This window comes from Zosterops lateralis, assembly GCF_965231275.1.
Source record: "Zosterops lateralis genome assembly, chromosome: 2".
NCBI lineage: Eukaryota > Metazoa > Chordata > Aves > Passeriformes > Zosteropidae > Zosterops > Zosterops lateralis.
Genome location: NC_139763.1, coordinates 75,098,440 through 75,118,520, shown reverse-complemented (window position 1 = coordinate 75,118,520; position 20,081 = coordinate 75,098,440). Strand labels below are relative to the sequence as shown.

The window sequence follows — 20,081 nt, the reverse complement described above, 5'->3', positions numbered from 1 at the left end:
AAAGGCAAAAAACCTACAAATTAAATTAATTTTTCAGTCTTAATTCTGGCTAAGGGGAACATGGGCTTACTCATGGCCTTTATAATCTCCTGTGGGATATCAGTCCTGTTCAGCAGAATGCCTTATTTCTGTTAATTTTCTCTAACTCAAGTGGGAAAGAAAAAAGAAACCAGGCAGCCTTTAGGTAGATTACTACACACAAATACAAATGCTTCAAAAATTACACAGGAAAAGATCTGTTAAGCTTAAACAGCCCAGGCTTTTTTTTTTTTTTTTTTTTTTTTTTTTTTTTTTTTTTTTTTTTTTTCTTGTGATTCACACATCACTTCTTTCAAAAAAGTAAGCCTCATGCTTTTTAACCTATGCAGGGATCAAAAACTATCTTTTTTTTCTAATTCCAAAACACATTATCAAACACTGATCATCTGTATAATTTTCAGCAGACACAGTTCAGAAACACATGCAGATACTCTAAAAATGTTAGTAACTCTTGAGCCTGTTAGAAGAGGGAATCTGTTTTTCCTTGGAGTGCAATCCCTCCGCTTCCCCAGTCATGTTCGAAAGCTCTGCCTGAACCACTAACACTGCCCACATAATCCACCAGATAAGGCAATTAACAGAGGGAAGCTTAAGGCCATGTCTTATCTGGCAACTAGCTATTTCTGTCATAAATTTGAATATTGCATAGCTGAGAAAAGTGTTACAAAATAGTCTCCTTTCAGAAAAGGACCCTCAGTATGAAAATACTCTTGCATGTGCTGAAAGAAGACTCCTGAGTATCGACTTCTGTGAAGACTATTCAAGGGCATAAACATTTGCAGTGGTGTTTCCATTGATTTGGATGACCAACTGGCACAACTATTTCCAAATTCCAGGGCTATCACAACTAAAGCATTGAAGCTTCTCACTAGGCAAGGACTTGGAAACCTGAAGAACCTCCGCTGTGCTTTGTTCAAAGCACATTGCACACATAAGCCTTGCTCAGAGAGAGAGGACGAGGATTCCTTCTGCTCCAAACTGCTCATAAAACATAGATAATCTGAAGGGAATTACAAAGGGATTAGAAGGTAGTCCAAGGGAGAGGTACATGGCCCAGAATACTTCTTCAAAAACATCCAGTCTTCACAGCAAATGAAGAGCCAGGGTCCTGGTTTAGAGCTGGTCATGCAAAGTGAGTTAAAGTACTCATTTAAGTACTCATTCATACAGGTAATTTGCAACATAATTTTAAAACACATTTATTCTTCATCACAGCTCTTCCTTTTGAGATAAAGCAGTGTTAGCTGTCTGCTAATAGAGAATTTGACTGATCTCGCTCAGTGATGCTCACCTGCAACAAGACTGTGAGGGGCTGAATGGAACCAAAGGATATCTGTAACAATTTCAAAAAGCAACAGCAGTTCTGCAAGACTCAGGCATGCAGCAGCCATCCTCACAGCTGAGATACAGAAGAAGCCTGAGGTCTGAAATGGAGCTTCCAGCTGAGAAACAAGAGCTCACCCAGATCTACAACATCCCTTCCTCGATGGAATCAGCCTGCAGGCAGACACCCTTGTGTTAAGATCATTAGCTCTTAACCAGCCCCTCACACTCTGGGAGAAATCTGGACAATTTCCATGCCCCAGGACACTCATGAGGTTGCTTTCCTGGTGACACTGATTCGGCTGTTGACGTCCTGTTGGGGAAAGCTGCAGCACTGTTCGGCCAACAACCCCTGGCATCAGCATGGCTTGGGAAACACGTCACACTACCAGCCATGACTTGGCTGCTCAGTCACCGGCCAAGTGGCACCAGTGTAGTGGAGGATGGAGCTCACATGCAAATTCCAGCAAAATACTACACGGTGTATTTGAGAGCTCTTTGTGTGCCCACCATGCTCCTGGTCAGCCCTGCCAACGGCTGGAGTTCAGTGTGCCAGAGCAATGGGCTAACAGGTCCTTCAAAGTTTCACCCAGAAGGGCTGTTCCCACAGAGGTGCCCTCTTTGAGTGAACATTCAAAGCTAAGAGCTTTGCTGATACAATATTTTGTAGAGAACATTATTATCTGTGCAATAAAAAAGGCAACAGATGACATTTTTCATTTTATCTCAAACATCCCACCAAATGTGGCTTCCATTAGCAGGCTGCATGTTAATTCCTTGTATATTACGAATTTGCAAAATAATGCCTGCATTAAGGTATGTTAAGATTCATTATAACAAATATTTCATTTCAAATATCTTAAAACAGTATCTTGGATCTGACATATTTTCTTAGATATTCCTTGGTCAAATTCTATTTGACTTCACATAGTAATCACTCAGAGCAACATTTGGCAATTCCACTGTAAGATCTCTTAGTGAAAGAAGCCTTCAGTTTAGCCCACAAAAGCCATTTGTAGCTTAAAACAAATCCAGAAATAAACATTTGGGTGGGTGATCAATCAGTTCTTTCACCTCATAATTTTGTAGAGCTGTACACTGGCATAGGTGCAAAACAACATGTTAGTCACTTCTGAATATTAATTGGTGATTTTTTGGACATTTCCCATAATTAATGCTACAATCTCTACCTTTACAGTGGCTATAGAAAGAAGTCTTAAAATGTCAATCAAATTAACACATTCAAAAATATGAAGCTTATACAACATTCTAAGTCACAATTTGTTGACTGGTAAATTCTTTTTTTAGACAAAAAGGCTTTTTTAAAAAAAAAAAAAAAAAGAAGAGGATTATTTATGATTGCATCTCCCTTGAACTAAAAAAAATCAGCAATACAGTATTGACGACATTAACGGCTCCTATTTAGAAACAAAAGTCTAATTCCCAGAACATGCCATATGGGCCGCTTCTGTTACCAAAAGTTTCATACTCAAGGCATTTGTAGGAGCAGTCACTAAATGTATTTTCTGCACTCCATCATCATCATTGAAAGTTTTGGGTTGGAAAGGGCCCTAAAGATTATCTAATTCCACCTAGCCTGCCATGGGCAGGGACACCCTCACTAGACCTGGTTGCTCAGAGTTCCATCGAACCTGGTCTTGAACAGTTCTAGGGATGGAGCATCCACAGCTTCCCTGGAAAACCTGTGCCCCACCATCCTCACAGAAATGAACATCTATTCTAAAGCCATTCCCTTTCATTTTAAAGCCATTCCCCCTCATCCTATCTCTACGCGCCCTTGTAAAAAGTTCTTCTCCAGCTCTTTCATAACCCCCTTTAGGTACTGGAAGGCTGATATAAGGTCTCCCCAGAGCCTTTTCTGCACCAGGCTGAACATCCCCAGCTCTCTCAATGTCAAATGAGACTTTATTTTCTTCTCCTTACTCAAAATAAATACTTTCTTCAAAAGAAACTGGACTGTTGAAACTGGACTGATGATAATTAGCAAGGCAAATTAAGACGTAACATCTAACTTACCCTGAACAAAGGTACCAAGTTTTGGTCCCACAATAGCAGGACAACACACTTAGTTTAGAATTGTAATTTGATTTTAGTTATCAGTTAGGAGTAAGGAGGTCCTGACCACAGCCACTGGTACATCTCTTTGGTTTCATGCTGTCATTTTTATATTCTTTGTTTTTGCACACCTGACTACACCGATATGCACAGAATGAATTGGTAACATTCTACTAAAAAAAATGTGTAATTCCTGGACAGTGCAAACAGTGGTTTGCTAAGATGGTTCTTCAAGTTCTGCTAGTTCCAGTGTGGCACCCTGGTGTGTTCAACACACCCAGCGAGCCCCAGTATAATTATATGACACCATGGGAAAAAAACAGAATTGGAGCAGTAAGTCAGTTATTTTTAAATACTGTTTATGTATTTGTTAGTGTTATTCCCATGTCCTTGGAATTCTCTGTGGAGTTCCCCATCACCCAAAATGGTTCCAAAAGCCTTTCAGGACCCTGTGATGCTGCTGAACATAACTAGGAAACCTCTCAGATGTTTCTGCATTTTTGGCTGACACAAAATATTCTCTGTTATTTTATGCTCCTATTCCCAGGAACAAGTGCCAGAAACTGAATGTTCAAAACACAGAACTGAAGTTATCTAATAACTGAATTTGAAGCCTTCCTGAGCAAAGAGGAAATAGACTGAATCAGCAGTCCTCTGAGATGAGTGAGAAAATTTGATGCCCTTTTAATGATATGTTCCATGCTTCTTTCACATGAAAATTAAACAACACTGCTTGTCTGCACAGCACTCACATCACTGCTGTAGACAATATTTTTATAGCAATTTTTTCTTGAAAATGAAAAACTAAATACAATTCAGTGAAGCTGAAAAATCGAATTTCTTTCAATATGAAGAATCTCCTTTAACACCTGCCAAGCACTGGTATTTTTCCCCTTGGGTCTCACCAGAGCTGGAATTTACACAGCCTCATCTGTTCTTTTCTTGGTAGTTCTCCTTTACTGGCAGTAACAGAACTCTGAGAATACAGGAGCTCTTCATTACTTTTGCCTGACTTCTACCAGGTGCAATGTCCATGCAGGCAGAATGTACTTTCACAGGGGAGTTCATCCAGAAGTGCACAGTGAAGGACTCTGAGCTACAGCAAGCACAGCCAAAACAATCCCCAGGCTCTGTTAATCCATTCAAACATTCCCTCTGCTAGGTGCCTTTAAGGTAACCAAGCAAAAAATACCAACAGTTTTATATTAAAAAAAAAAAAAAGTAACAATTCTTTTAAGTTAAGCACTTAAAATTTAATTAATTTAGCATTCACTGGAAAGTGTTACACTAATACAAGAAATCAGCCTGTGCTCTATTGTATGAGATCAGTTTTAATATCATCCCATTCTAGGCAAGGTTGTCCTGATAAGGAGAAGCTACTTGACAAATAACACAACACTCCTTCTGGGGGGGTAGGATCAAAAGGAGAATTTAAGCTGCAAAGACTCTTAGCATCAGTGGAAGGAGGGAACATAACTGTGTTATGTGGATCCCTCATCCACACCTCGTGCCCACCCTGCAGCCCACATCTCACAGTCACTGAACCTCCCTGCTCAAACAGAGCCAAAACAGACCATGTGTCAAGGTGCTGGAAGGTGAGGACCTACCTCCATCACACACTGAACAAAAAAGAAGTCTGCCCCATTTTACTTGCTTCCTCTAGACATTGGGCATGACCTCACTTCTGTTTTGGGACAGGCATCTCTGCCCTTCAACAGCCATGAATGTTCAAAGTTATCTCAGTTTGAGTATCTCTGCCCATAAAATACCTGCTTAAGAAATTGATGTATTAATAGACTGTTTGCAAATTTGGGGTCATTCTTCGAACTCTTCCAAACACATCACAGGCCAAATATTTTTATACTCTAAATGAATTTTCAGAGGCAGTTATCTTTGCAACCTGTCAATGTAAGCCATCTTTTTTTCTAAACATTTAAATATATTATGTGTACTGTCTCAAGCAGGATCCTTTTGACCTGCATTTTAATCAGAACAGACATTTTTAAAGCAAACAGTTCAACATTTGAGGAGGGAAGTACAAGACTGAAGTACTGAGACATGACATGATCAGATCCTACCAACTCCAGTGTTGACAGCAATCCACTACAGCCACTCCACTGGAATATTCCAGTGATTGACAAAGATGCTGTCAGATAGATACAGAAAATAATAGCTGAAATTGCTTTTATGAAGATCACACAATAACTTCATAACAGCCCATTCTACAAAAGGGAAAAAAGGATTAAATCTCTAAAGTGTAAAGGAAACAGAAAGGTTATGTGAAAATGAAAATTAAATATGTTACGGTTACATAAATGCTGCTCTTCCAGTGAGCCCACAGCAGAACGAGAATTATTACAGAAAAAAAGCTGCTGACCAGGGTGAACAAGAAGATCAAGTTCTGTTCTTAAAAAGAAAGGAAAAAAAAGAGTAAAATCTAATATATACAAAACTCACAAGACAGACAGAAACTACTACATTTTGATCAAATTGATCAAAATGTTGAAAATAATATTTCAGTATGTCTTCATCTAGGACCAAATTTTAAAATGTTTACATATTTCTGAGGTGTTGATGTACTAAATGTTCATTATTTATTTGCAACTTTCAAAGAGGAAAAATTTTATTCTTTTTTAGGAGGAAAATTATGTGCTAGGAATATCTTGCATGCCTGTCCTGTGTCTGTGGAAAAAGAACATGTAAATTTTTTCTCAGATACTCAGTCTGAGTCCTCACTTATAAAAGCCAAGGTCAGTGACAGGAGCAAATAATATAAATATTATTTTATGGGTTAAGTTGTTTCACTCTCTTTTATCATGACAATATGAGGGGGGTACCATTAAAAAGCTATATTTTTTAAAAGAAAATGTATCATAGATATTCTAGCTGAAGAGAATGTGAATATATAATGGTTATAAAAAACATATTCAAAAAAATTAAGAATGAAACAAACTACAAAATTTGGGGAATCCTCACAACAGCACATTACAAATCTCTATTTATTTTTTTTTTATTTGTGAATGCTTAGCACAGGCAGAAGAACCTCAGCTCATTCCTGTGTTCCCTCTAACCAGTAATGCTATGGTTTACGTAACTTATACATCTAATATATCGCTTATTGAGGTAACTTCTACATTAACATGCCCTAAAAACCCTCAAGTGGGAAAGGAATATTGCCAGAGTAGCAAATCCAGTATTCCAAACACTGGGTCTGCCTGGGCTGTACACTTGAACTGTGACTCTGTCCTCAATATTGTAAAGAATCGCAAAGGAAAGGCCTTTCTGAGTGAGTACTCTGGCCTCTTCAACTATTTCATCATTGCACAACATGCTGAAGCAATGATTAGCACTACTGGCATGGGCCACCTGCCTGACTATAGGTGACCTGCTGTTACTGACACTGTCAGTCTCTTTGAAGGCCCTGGAGTAGAGCAGGGGGAATATCACACATCCTTGGCAAGAGTAAAAGGCAGCAAAATGTTACCTAGTCAAACTTATCTCCAATACTGCTCAGAGAAAGCAGAAACACTGCACCTGGCTAGGTATTAGCAAATCAGCACCTGCTCTGGAATTCTGACTTTTGCAAATCACTATTATCTCACTCTTTCATACTACTGCTAATTATTCCTAATACAAAATTAGCTAAGTATTATTTCATAGTAGTATTCCCCTTGATAAGAGTTTTATGACCTACAAAATCTACAATGTCTGATTCAGCTACATTCCCAGAATCCAAACAGCTCAAATGCTGTTTGAGCAAGTCTCAGGCAAAGCAATTTTCTGTTAACTGCCTATTCCATCTGGGTCCATGGCCCAGCAAAACATCACCAAATCTTTTGTTTCATAGAGAGTCTCAAAACTTCAGAGCTTTGATTCGGTGGAAATAAAGCATGAAAAATTCACAACAAGATGCATGCCCAGTAAGCATGAATAAATTAACATAGAGTCAAACCATGCTGTCAACTACAATTTAAATTCAAAAGACTAGATATTTATGAGACATGATTGGAGGAACCAAGCTACGTAGTTGAAAACTGGTCCCAAAACTATTAAGCTACACTCAAAACCAAACAAGAAGAGAATCCCATGGTCCCAATTTGAGGTTTGAAGACAAAATTTAAGGTGGAGAGAGAAAATGATAAGCTGCCTCTTTTGTGTGGGCTCTTTGTCCACGCAGGATAGTTCTGCAAGTGACCTGGGGTAACTCAGGCTTGCCTTCAGGCACAGAGCATGTTCCAGGAGTAGGATTAGCAGGAGGTTTGGCATTTGCTGGGTAGAAGTGGCCTTACAACTGAAAGCTGACAACACAAGTAGTGCCAGCACTTGCACTGGCTGCCCCTCAGAGCAATAAACCCAACGTTTATGTTCAGAGGCATAATAACCCAGGTGTCCTCAAGGCTCTGACTTCCCACCCATGCACTTGAGAGAGCTCCTGCACAAAGCCACTCAATCCACAGGGAGACACTCCAGCCGTTCCCCTTTCCTTTAAGTCTATTCAGCCTCTACAAAGAGACACAGCAATAAAACCTTAGCCTGACTTCACGCATTGTCAAGCTGGAGGTGCCAGGACAGGAAGGAGTAAGGCCAAAAGTGACTGAATGTGTCTGCTTTAATTCAACCTTCTCAAGGAATAAGGCTTTTTACTGACATCACATCCATTCAGATCAGATGCCATGAAAAGCACAGTCATTTAAGAACTCAGATAAGCAAATGAGGAAAAGCATGAAAATGTATGGTGAATAACCAACACCTAATTTTAGTCAGTGGAACAAAGAGGTAGGAAAGTATGCATTCCTGAAAATCAAACTGAGTTGTGTCTAAGTATTCCCATATTGTAATGTAAAAATTAATGAAATGCATTTTGCTCCAATTATGATATAGAGTAGTTTAGAAACCCATTCAAAAGTTTTGCAGCAAATAGAGAAGTTTGGGCATTTTCATGTCCAACCAGCTTCCTTGTCAAAACATTATACCAATCATAAGAGGGAAAAGTTTACCATGTAGTCATATTAATAGCCACTTCACTTGACAAAACAATTTCCAAACAGCTTGCTTGTTTTTCAGCTAATGTAAATGAGAAGGAAGTTTTTTAACTTTAGATTGCTACACCTATTCAGTCCTATCACTGAAAACATTTTCAAAATGGCATTTTCATTGTCCTGTCCTAAAGTAGAAACACTAACAATTCTGGGCCCGCTTCACAATGTTATTAAAGTTCTTCAAGGCCCAACTGTTCCTGAGATAAGAAAGTCATATCATCTATTGTTTCTCGTAACCCACTGCAATCTCAAGAAACAGCCAAGCCAGCCAATCCAATTCATCTTGAAAACCATCTAAGTCCATACATATTTTGACAAGCAAATGGGTGGGATATCAGCATTAGCAGAAACAGAAGACACAAATTTGATTCCAAGAGCTCCATGAGCCTGCAAAGCAAGGGGAGCTTAGTGTCAAAAGCTGACTGACTGTGAATAAATCAGCTATAGGAAAAAATTAGAATTCCTAGATCATAAGTGACAGATGTCCCTTATGCCGGAATGACTTTCAGGCCATTTCATTTTAATTTTATTAGGAGAAGAGGAAAAACAGTTACAGAGCAAAAGCAAAACACAAGATTGTGTACAGTGGGTTTAAAATTAATCTGCTAGTGTCAGGACTGCTAGTTTCATTCAGTTGGTCCAGACTAAAAACACAGAAGGAGAAGATAAAGAATTGACTCTCAGTGTAAAAAGTGGGACATCATACTTCCAGCACTTAAAAAGCATTACTTTTTTACAGTTTCAAATGATCAACAAACACACTTGAAAAAACACACTGGGAAAGTGCTTTGCTGAAGCAAGGGGCAAGCAGACTTCTTTGCCAGCTGTTTTACTCCATACTCAATGTCCACACTTGGCTGAAAGTTGCCAGGGGGGTCTCACATTCACAGCTGCTAATAAATTGACCTTATGTACACAGGATGCCACAGAAGCTGACAGTATGAACTTCCCCTGGTTCAAAAAGTGCTACAGAAAATTATGGAGGCTTGGTCCTGAGGGGGCTATCCCATGCCACATCCTGGATACCACTGCAAGAGGACATGCTTTCATCCCATGAGAACTAAAAGTGAGGAGAGAGCTAAAGTTTCACAGAGAATAACGCTGCAGGCTTAAACTTTGTCTTACCTGTTTCATAAAGGATTGTTTGTTGGTCACTGTGAGAGTCAGCATGCTGGTTTGGATGGACTTTTCATCATTGAATCACTGAATGTGCTGAGTTGGAAGGAACCCACAAGGATCATCAAAGTCCAATTCCTGCACAGGACCATCCCCAAGAGTCACACCGTGTGCCTGAGAGACGTGGTCCAAGTGCTTCTTGAACTCTGCCAGGCTGGTGCTGGGACCTCTTCCCTGGGGAGCCGGTTCCAGTGCCCAAACACTCCCTGGGCAAAGAACTTTTCCTCAATATCCAACATAAACCTTCCCTGACACAGCTTCAAGCCACTCATAAATCTGAATTATATGTGGCATTTGGAATTTCTTCCAATATAAAAATTTCAGAGGGTCACTTTTGTCAAACCCAGTGTTTCATATTTTAAATGCTGTATTATAATTTGTAAGGTAAACCCTTTTCCTTAATAAAAGTATTTTATGTCTAAAACTACTGAAAAAAATTAACTCACATATATAAATAAAAGTTGGGTTTTTTTGCTAGAACGCATTTTGATGAACTGTTAACTGGGAAGTTATGATTTTAATAAAATATTCAAAGCAAATACATTCCATCAGAAAAAAAAAAAAGTCTGGACACCTCCAGTAAGGCAGTTTTAGGTGCCAGCTTTATTCTTAGACAATTTAGAAAGTGCTCAGAGGCCTAAGTCAAAGGCCAGTGAGTACCCTTAAAAAACCTGATTTATTTCAAATGTGGAAAAGGGCTGTTAGTCTGAGCTGAAGAGCAGCAATACAAGGAAAATACATCTGCACAGCATATGGCGGGAACCTGAAACCCAGTTTCAGAAATGCGAGCCCACAGACTGGTGGGCAGCACAAGTGCTGGCAGGGCTCATCCCATCCATCCGTGCTCCAAGAGGGCTGGGTCTGGATCGAGGTCACAGGGACAGAGGGTCCCTGTGAGGGCAACCCCATCTCCTCTCAGTCTGCCCAGCACTGATGGCTCACGAGGGGCACATGAGGAGAACGTGCCAGAAGAGTGAAAGCAGGAGGAGTCATTCCTTGCGCTCCCATTCAGCTAAAAATTGAAGCAGCTCCAGCCACCTCATTGTACTGTCAAGGAGATGAGTATTTATATCATGTGACAGATGGCCTTGTTCATTAGTACAGTCTGAAAATGCCTGCACTCAGGATGTACCTGTCAGGAACTTCCAGCCCCTGTCTGGTCAGGAGATGGTGGAGGACACCAACCTGCCCTGCATGCACAACTCACTGCTGCGTTATCAGCATCTTCACCTCAGTGGGTGGGCTTGACATGGATTTCAGAACTCTCCATCACACAAGTTCAGACCCAGCCCTCTCAATTTAATTTCTTATCCCATACATGACTCCATTAACATTCAATGAACTTCCGTGTAGTATAGTTGCATCAACCATGTGTGAAGCCATAAGATATCCATCCCAAATGGTTAATTGTCACAATTAATTTATTTTTTTATTGTTGCAGCAAATAATTGCTCCCACAGAGAGGTATAGAATTAGTTTCCTTAGAGAGGTTAAACAGAAAACATTGTGACCTTGTTATTTTGGGACAGTATCCAAAATTTGGAAAATCTGACTGAATACTAGTGAAGGTCTCTGATTAAAAAAAAAAAAAAATTGAGTGAAATGTGAAAAACAACAGGATGTTTGTATAAGAAGTAGAGCAACAGGGCCATTCAAGATCTGGGTAGTACCACAGCATAAGAAAAAACCCAATAACAAGCATGTAGCTGCATGGGAAAACAGGAAACACGGTGTTGGAAATCACATTTAAAGGTAGGTGTCCATGTTCTTCAGGTGGGAAGTTCCTTTTTTTTATTTGGTCCCTAGAACAATGTAATCCTGTAAATGCTCTGAGCTCCAAGGAACAGCTGGTGACATACCAAATTAACAAAACTTTGCTGAAATATTAATGCATGAGGCTGTTCCTCTACCAAGGTGCACATACAGCTCTGCAGGAAGAGCTACCTATCACCCAGACCTCACAGGCCTTGTATCAGAAATTTAGGATAGTGTTATTTATTCAAATGATGCAAATACCAGTAAATTGAAACAGAGAAATGAGCCTTTAAATAAACTGGACAAGCACTAAACACTTTGAAAGCCAGGACAGGTGGGTTGGTTTTTTTTTTTATTTTGCTTCTAGGTGTTTAGTTAGGGAAAGACCATGATTTGTCTTTCATCTGAACGCAGAGCTGGTGTCAGGACTAAATGAAAACTGTTATCTTATTCAGTCCTTCTCACTGCCAGTCTGAAACAAATATATGGTTTATGCATTGAGATGAAAATAAATATCTTTTGAAGAGAAGCTGGAATGTCCACTGTTCATTGCAAAGCCTTTGATTTTTTTTTATTTTTTTTAAATGCAATAAGACATCTGAACAGCTTCAATACCGCAGCAGAGTTGTCTGGGTCACATGCCTACAGCTGCCATTTAAGGTAACCACGCCTGAAAAGTGTCAGTTATTGCAGAGTCAGATTAAAAAAAAAATATATTTATATAAATAGCTCTAAGTGGGATGCAATTCTACTATGAACTGAACAGAGGTGTGTGGCAGAGAAATAGGGAAATGTCTAGGTCAGTAACTGGCAATTTTTAAGCAGGGTCATGCTTACAGCCACTGATCTACCTGCCTAATGTACAACTTCCAAACAAGTTGGCAAATTGAAAAGAATTCCAAAATGAGCTAAATGAGTGACATGAGCTATGGGAAAATAATACAGCACACAGTTCCCAAGGCTCAGTCTACTTTTTTTATCCATAAAGGACTTGAGCATGACATAAACTGCATTGCTATGTCCCTCCTTTCAAAATCTATGTAAGCAAGTCAACCACAGCCTATGAATCTGTGCAATTTATTTTTAAAAAAAGGAATATCTAGAAAAATGCATCATATGCTGAGCTTATTTTGAACTATTCACATGCATAAAAATTTTTGGAATGCTCATCAAATGGGTGAGTCAGAAGAAAATACCTCTTCATATAAACTGGTGTTCTCCAATTAATTCCTATGCCTGCAGCACAACAGCTCCCCTGCACCTCACCATCACCCTTTTGCCTCACCTTATTCTTCAAGATACAATTTTTTTCCTAGCTGCTGGCAGTCAAAGGATTTCCTTTGCTACCATCCCCTTCCACCTGTTTCTCTGGTGCTAGTACTGCCTAATCTAAAGTCCTGCCTCCAGCAAGCCCCTCTCCTGCCACTTCTACGAGCAAGCCACAAGTGTATGAAACCCGTCCAGGTAAGAGAATATTTTGTGTGTTCAACTAAAGTAGGGAAAAAGGCTTTGAAAGCATCCTTCCCCCACCTAAACCTACTTCCTTTTCAGAGTGATTTACAGCAGATTCATGAAGAGCAGAAGACAGTCAAAGGGCTGTGACTCTGTCCTGGGAGAGGGGAAGGTTTCTGAGAGGGATAGGTGCATGAAGTATCATGAAACCAGACTTTCAAAGGAGAAGCAAGTGTGTCATAAGGTAGCTCAGAGCCAACACCTCCAACCCTTTCACACCTCGTTTCCTTCTTGTAATTAAAGGCTGGGGTGACACTGAAGACAGAACTCTGAAAAATAAACTCCCTTCTGTTTTAAGAAGGTTGAATTACATCAACTAATACAAAATGAAAAGCATTAGTTTATTTCTCCAGGGTGAACATGTTGTTTCCAGAGGAAAATGCACCAAACATGCTTTTTGGTGCCAAAGTATAGTGCCAAAGAGGAGATGGAAATATTGCTGCTGTAAGAAGTAATTTTATTTTGAATCATCATAGAACCATAGAATGGTTTGGGTTGGAAGGGACCATAAAGACCATCCAGCTCTATGTAGGGCAGCAGTATTTCTGAGGCACCCATACACAGTCTTTCAAGTCTTTAGGAAGTTTTAATGTTACCATTAAGTACAAGTACTTTGTTGCATAAAACCTGGAACCCTTCCTCACATCAAAAAACTCTCCTGTAATTCAAGGATAGGCATTGAGTCAAATTCCATCCAGCCACTGGAGAACTCCACACTAAAGACACATTCTCAGCTTACTCAGCTCAATGCACTGAACTCAACACAGGGCTCACTGGTTAAGGTATCTCTCTCCTAAAACACTGAGGACAGAGGCAGTGCAGGAGGACAAGTGCCTGTTTGAATGACTGGAACACAGCAAAACTGGCTTAAGTGATACTCAGTACAATTTACAGCTAGGGTTTTCTTGAGTGCAGGGTGAGAGGTAAGAATAAACCTATAGGAAAGTAGCATTCCAAAATAGGGAAATAAGACACAGTAAGGTGGCAATGAGAAACCTGCAGTGAGAATCTTTCAGAAAAAATACTTCAAGATGGTCCCTAGTAAATGCCTTAAAAACTATTGTTATCATAATATAGCTGGAATGAAATTAAGGATTAGATACAGGTATTTTGTAAAATTCGTCACCCTTTTATTCAAGCTGTACTATTCAACCCCACTGTGCAGAATTTTCTGAATGGAGATGTCATGATTTGCTACAACTTCACAGGCAAAGCTTATAAATAATCTAGGAAAATATTCACTTGGCTGGGGAATATCACTTAGCCCCTGCTTGCAAGACATGAGTGGGCTTTCCAGCATACACAGGACTTGAGCTGCTTTTCTCTGAGCAAAAAATCCACTCCCACAACACACATATAAGCACATCCACTTCCAAATTAATATTCTTACCTTATCTTTACTTTCAGAATCAGAATCCTCAAGTTTGGTCCGAATGACAAAGGGTGTAGATAACCTCAGGAGAACTCTTTCAAATGTGGCACTGATTTTAGGAGAGACTATGTCAAAGCAGTCTTGGAATTTCAGGGTTTTATGAGCGTCACATCTGAGCTGCTTCCTAAGACCTTCTCCAAGCTGGAGAACCAGCATGTTTGGATCAAACATCAGGTGAAAGGGGAAAGCTCTGCAGAAGGTGCTGATACTAATCCTCAGGTCTAAGGGGGACTGGGAAGTTCCTGGTGGAAGTGCTTTTGTGGTATTTGCATTTTCATGTTCTTTGATAAGGAAAGTCAAACAATTGCAGTTACCTGGGTTTGTCCCCTCTGAACACAATTTATCATTTGTGACCTGTTCTACTTCTACTTCCAAGCGGTAAATCTTCTTTGCTGCTGCTTTTATCATTCCTGTCATTGCAAAACCCACAATCTGGTGTGGGTGAAAATAATGAAGCATGAGATTGCCTTCAGGGAGTTCTTTGCATAGGAAAGAAGGAGATTCCAGGGTGGCCTGTCTTCCAAATGAAGTTCTAATATGCTCCAACAAAGCATCAAAGCCATTGAAGAAGTCTTGAAGGGTCCCACCTACAGCTCGAAGAACTCTTTCGTTCTCATCAAAGCAGATATTGAAGAATTCCTCCCCAAACTTTTCTTGCATTTCCTCAAACTTCAGACCTATAGGACAACAAGACACTGATATCAACAACATAGTATTGTTACTGTGTCACATTTTCCCTTTTTCCTCTATTTCCCCAGTATTTTTCCAAAGCAGTGAGGGCAGCTGTTTCGCTAGATACCTATCCATAGGTTTCTGTGGTGGTTGGGAATAATCCTAGAAGCCATTTTTTAAGTCCTCATTTTTACAACTTGCTATCCCAGCCAGTTATTATTAGTGGGCCTGCTTCCTTTTCCCCATTGGCAGCCAGACTCCATTACAATCTCCCAGACCTCTGCATGTCACATCCAGGCCCCTGTGTGAAGGCACCCAGACATGGCTGCACCCCTTCCATCGCTGACCTGGCTACAAATGAGGCTTCCACTCTTACAGCCCCTCTGTTCACTCCCTCTGTAAAGCATCCAGCTCTCCCCAGCTGCTTAAAAAATAAGACACTGGGACTCAAAGTTAGTTGTTTGGCTTTCCATCCATAATATAAAGCCCTGCAGTCAGATTATACTTTTAAATAGCTAGCGAAGGGGGATTGAATTTGCAGGGTTTTTTTAAACAAAATACTTTTCTCATTATAGGCATTGGGAACTGCCACAAGATACAAAAAATAATTATTTATTTTTTGCTGCTTGCAAAGGAGAGCAAAGCCTTTTCATTTTAATTGTCTACCTACACTCACCCATCTTTAAAAAAACCCTACCTCCTAAGAGCAGTCTACACAGCTACTAGACGGGACAGCTCTGTGATATTTCACAATGTCACTTAAAGCTTCTATCACAAAAATTCAAAAGGTTTGGATTTACAGGGTTGACAAAGCTGGCATTGCTGAAGGGATGAAAAATTACCAGTAATGGAAATTGGTATCAAACCCTGTTCCTGTTTGTTATTTACAGTTTTAAGGATAACCTACAAAAAAAAAATTTTGAGATGGTTACTAAGCATTTTCCTCTGTCTTGTTTCAAGGAAGACACACTCTATTGTTTCAACTCTACTAGGATATAATCTCCATATCATAGCAGAGCTATAAAATTAATCAGACGTTTGTATTGTTTTAAGACATAACAGAAAGTTTTAATCAGCTCTATGTGAATTACAAATATCCAGAGTTTTAGAAAGGAATTTATATAGGAATTAACAACGTAGTTTCTTCACTACATTGAAATCATATAGAATTACACATCAGTCAACTAGTCAAACACCTTAATATTTATCTTGAATTTGAACAGAAATGAAGGCCAGTTATTTCTTTCCTGAGGGCACAACAGGTCCGTTATTTTAATGTGTATTCAGCATGCGTTATAACATTGGTAATACCCCAGTGGATCACTGAACTTCTCATTGTTTAGATTGCTTCTTGGTTTTCAATTTGGGAAAAACAGAGTGGTTAGTGACTTTTATTATACCTGAGGACAAGGGACAGAAGTCATGTTGTTTGCAGACATTAACCTTTAATAATACCAAGACAGTGTCTGAACTGCCTATGTACACAGGCATAGTTAACACAATTATTATTCACAAGGGATTTCAGTGATCCCCAGCTTTACAGTCTGCAATGACATATGATTAATAGCAAATTAAAATGCATAAAATCACATAAATAAATATGACAACGTAAGAATGTGACAAAGCATATTTTATAAAAGAAGTAATAGCAATATTTTGGGAAAGTTCATTCAAATGCCATTAGTCATAAAGAAATTTGGTCACTAAACTAGGTTATTACAAAAATATTCCCAGGATCTTTTATGACCACAGATGGTCAGCTCTGCAGCTAAGCCAAAAGAAAGTACCTCTGGTACACAATGCCCCCTAATATCCTGACTCAGAAGACTGTGTGCCAATTCCTGACTCATTACCATTACGTCTGCATAACATGGAATTATAATATCTTACCAAAAAATACTCACTGTAACTCAAAAAAAAAAATAAATTCTAACCCATACCAATAATGTCATAACTGGATATTAATAGTAAATAGCTAAGAAATCGTCATATTCATATGTATACACAAACAGATATTCATACTTTTAAATCTCATTTTTGTGTATAGTCAAGTGCAAGCAACTTTAGAAGACTGTGTAAAAGTGAGCAGTCTAGCAGGGGCACCCAAGGCTGTAAGACTGCAGAGGAGAATAGGACAGCATCAGAAGCCCCTGGGCAATTCATACAAATGGCCAAATACATCCCATGAAGCTGCCCAAAAGACAGCACAGGTGAACTGCATTTCAAGTGTACTATACAAATACAGTGAAGCAGCTGCCCTGCCACCACTGACTGCAAATGAGGTTTGCAGAACTGATCACACCTGGACTCTGCTGCTATGTATGTGAGCCTTGCCTCATTATCATTACTGGGAACTCTATCTCAGTATTTGGCCTGAGGTTGTGCTGATTCTCTTAGACTGGTCTTGTTGTCCACGCTTGAGAACTGGCCATTCAGTCTGGATGCAACATACGGACCCCAAGCAACGTGAATTATACCATGAAATTCAGGTAAATTACCTGGTTCGAGGACGTGCCACTACTTTTAAAAACATTTGAGCTTTGAATTGAGTTACACACAGTGCCAGTAGAAAATCAGATCACCTCAAACAGAAAAACAGAATAATGGATATGACCAAACTCAACCAAACCGCTGGTCTGTGTTAGTCACAAATTTTCTTTACAATAACAGACTATGATATACTAAGAAAATTAATCCAAGTCAAGCAACCTTCAAAACCAAAAATCATAATGTTCCTACCAAGGAAGTTTCTTCCTTAGTCTTACCAACAAGACATTATTTTTTGCATGAAAAATGATGTTTATCTTTGAATTTGAAATATTTATTTAATAAATTCCTATACACAAATGTACACAGACTAAATTTTTCTGTATTTCTCTGCAAAGCTATTGGCTTCAGTGATGTCTTTGTGTACAGCTGCACAAAATATTCGATATGTATTTTTACTAAATTATTCCTTCCTCTTATTGAAACAAATGATGAACAGATGCTCACCTAGCACTAATTCTGTATGTACTTCAGTATAACGTTTTCACTCATCACCATATAAATGATCCAAATCTTCTGCATATCTTCTGTAGATTTTTCTCCCTACCCATATTTCTACACATAGCTGTTGTGGTTTAAGCCCAGCTGGCAAGTAAACACCACACAGCCACTTGCTCAGCCCCCACCCCTGGTGGAATGGGGAGGAGAATCAAAGGTAAAACTTGTAGGTTGAGATAAGAACAGTTTAATAATTGAGAGAAAAGGAAATAATAATAATAGTAAATAGTAATTATGATGACAACAGACAAAAATAAAAACCCACAAGGTAAGACAAGTGATGCCCAGTGCAATTGCTCACCACCAATGGCAGTCCCTGTCCTCGCCCAGGTCACTCCCCCAATTTATACACTGGACATGACATCCCAATGGTGCGGAATGTCCCTTTGGCCAGTTTGGGTCTCAGCTGTGCTCCCTCCCAGCTTTCCTGTGCCCCTCCTCATTGGCAGAGAAAAAGACACAAAAAAAGTCCTTGGCTTAGGATAAACACTACTTAGCAACAACCAAAACATCAGTACGTTATCAACATTATTCTCATACTGAATCCAAAACACAGCAATGTACCAGCTACTGAGGAGAAATTAACTCTATCCCAGAAAGAGTTGGATAAATCCAGGATAATACCAGACTGGGAGATCATTTTATTACAAGTAGAAAAATCTTCATGCTAAAAAAAACAATCCCTGAACTCATTGTCTCTATAGTGGATACTTTATTACATTTAGACATTCCCACAGGCTAGTTGTTATCTTTAAATATTCCATTCAGTATGATTTCCAATTTCAACATATATGGTACTTCCTGGTTGTTTTTCTTTTATGCTGAGAAAAGACAAAATCAAAATAATCTTCTTATAACCTTCAGATTATGCACCTACACAAAAAGTCCAATCTTTTCAAACTCATCTCACATTCAATTGTTGAACAATTATTCAGTTGTTTTTCTGTTTGATTTTGCAATGGAATAATTCAAATTGAATATGGCATCAAAAATGTGAGTCAACTTCCGTTCATCAAAACTGACAATTTGCTATTCCATTCTGAAAAGCCACCATTTCCCTTCTTTCTTTTTTGCTGTGGACCTCCAAGCAAAATTTTCATGCAGCTTCCCAGAAAAAAAAAAAAAAGAAAAAATTCATACCTGTATGAGGGCCCGGAATTTCCAAATGCAGAGGCCACTTCACTCCCTGATCACCTCATGTATGACCCCAACACGGCTTCCTAATGCACTGGCTTGCAACTAACACGGAGGAAAAGGTCTTCCTTGGTTTCTCCAAGACACTCCACTAAATGGTGGCAATACCAAATAAATCAAAAACCATCCGAACACTCTCTGCTGCTCCACAACCAAAGCAACTCGTTATTTTGAGCTTCTGCTCTTTTCAAACCTTCTACTAATATGGTGAATTAAGTTCTAAAAATTCATTAGTCTCAATTTGTTTTCCTCCTGGAGAGGGATCTACTGTGTTCCTACGTCTTTATGTCGGGAGACCAAATCACGTCTTAACTTTAATGTTTTTTTCTTAGTAGCTTCTTTTTGTTACTTTTCCTTACAATGTCATTTCCTTTTATTCTAGTCCATATTGAAGAAAAATTAAATAAACACACTGGAAATTGAGGCAAAGCAACCACAGAATGAAAATATTGCTACAGACCTCCACTAAAAAGCACCTTTGGATGTGTGAAAAAATATTATTCTTTGAAAATGTGTCTCAAAGACATTAAGAGAAGAGATCCTGTATTTGCTACCCAGATCCAAAATTACCAAAGCCTTTAAGCAAGGGTTCAAAGTACAAATCAAGTATTTCACTGAACTGGAGCAGAAATAGATGACTTCATCCTGTAATAACACGCTAGCAAAAGGTCTTTGCTTTCTTTTCAGCAGTTAATGTAAACTGAAAACACACTACAAAATGTCAAGGAATTAATACAATATTTTAAAGTATTTTGTACATTACAAAGTGGAGAAATTAGGTAAGAATCTGTTCCCATAAAGGCAACTGCAAATCATAG

At 39.0% G+C, this 20,081-nt stretch overlaps 1 protein-coding gene across 1 annotated transcript in view; it reads right to left on the bottom strand.

The window, feature by feature from the left end:
* Nucleotides 1-20,081, bottom strand: part of GUCY1A2 (guanylate cyclase 1 soluble subunit alpha 2) — a gene marked incomplete at its 5' end in the record, with an annotated part of 135,701 nt that overhangs the window by 93,523 nt on the left and 22,097 nt on the right. Inside the window, one exon of the mRNA XM_083855792.1 lies at nt 14,311-15,029. Within this exon, the coding sequence (XP_083711918.1) occupies nt 14,311-15,029 (719 nt within the window). The remainder of the gene's footprint in view (nt 1-14,310; nt 15,030-20,081) is intronic.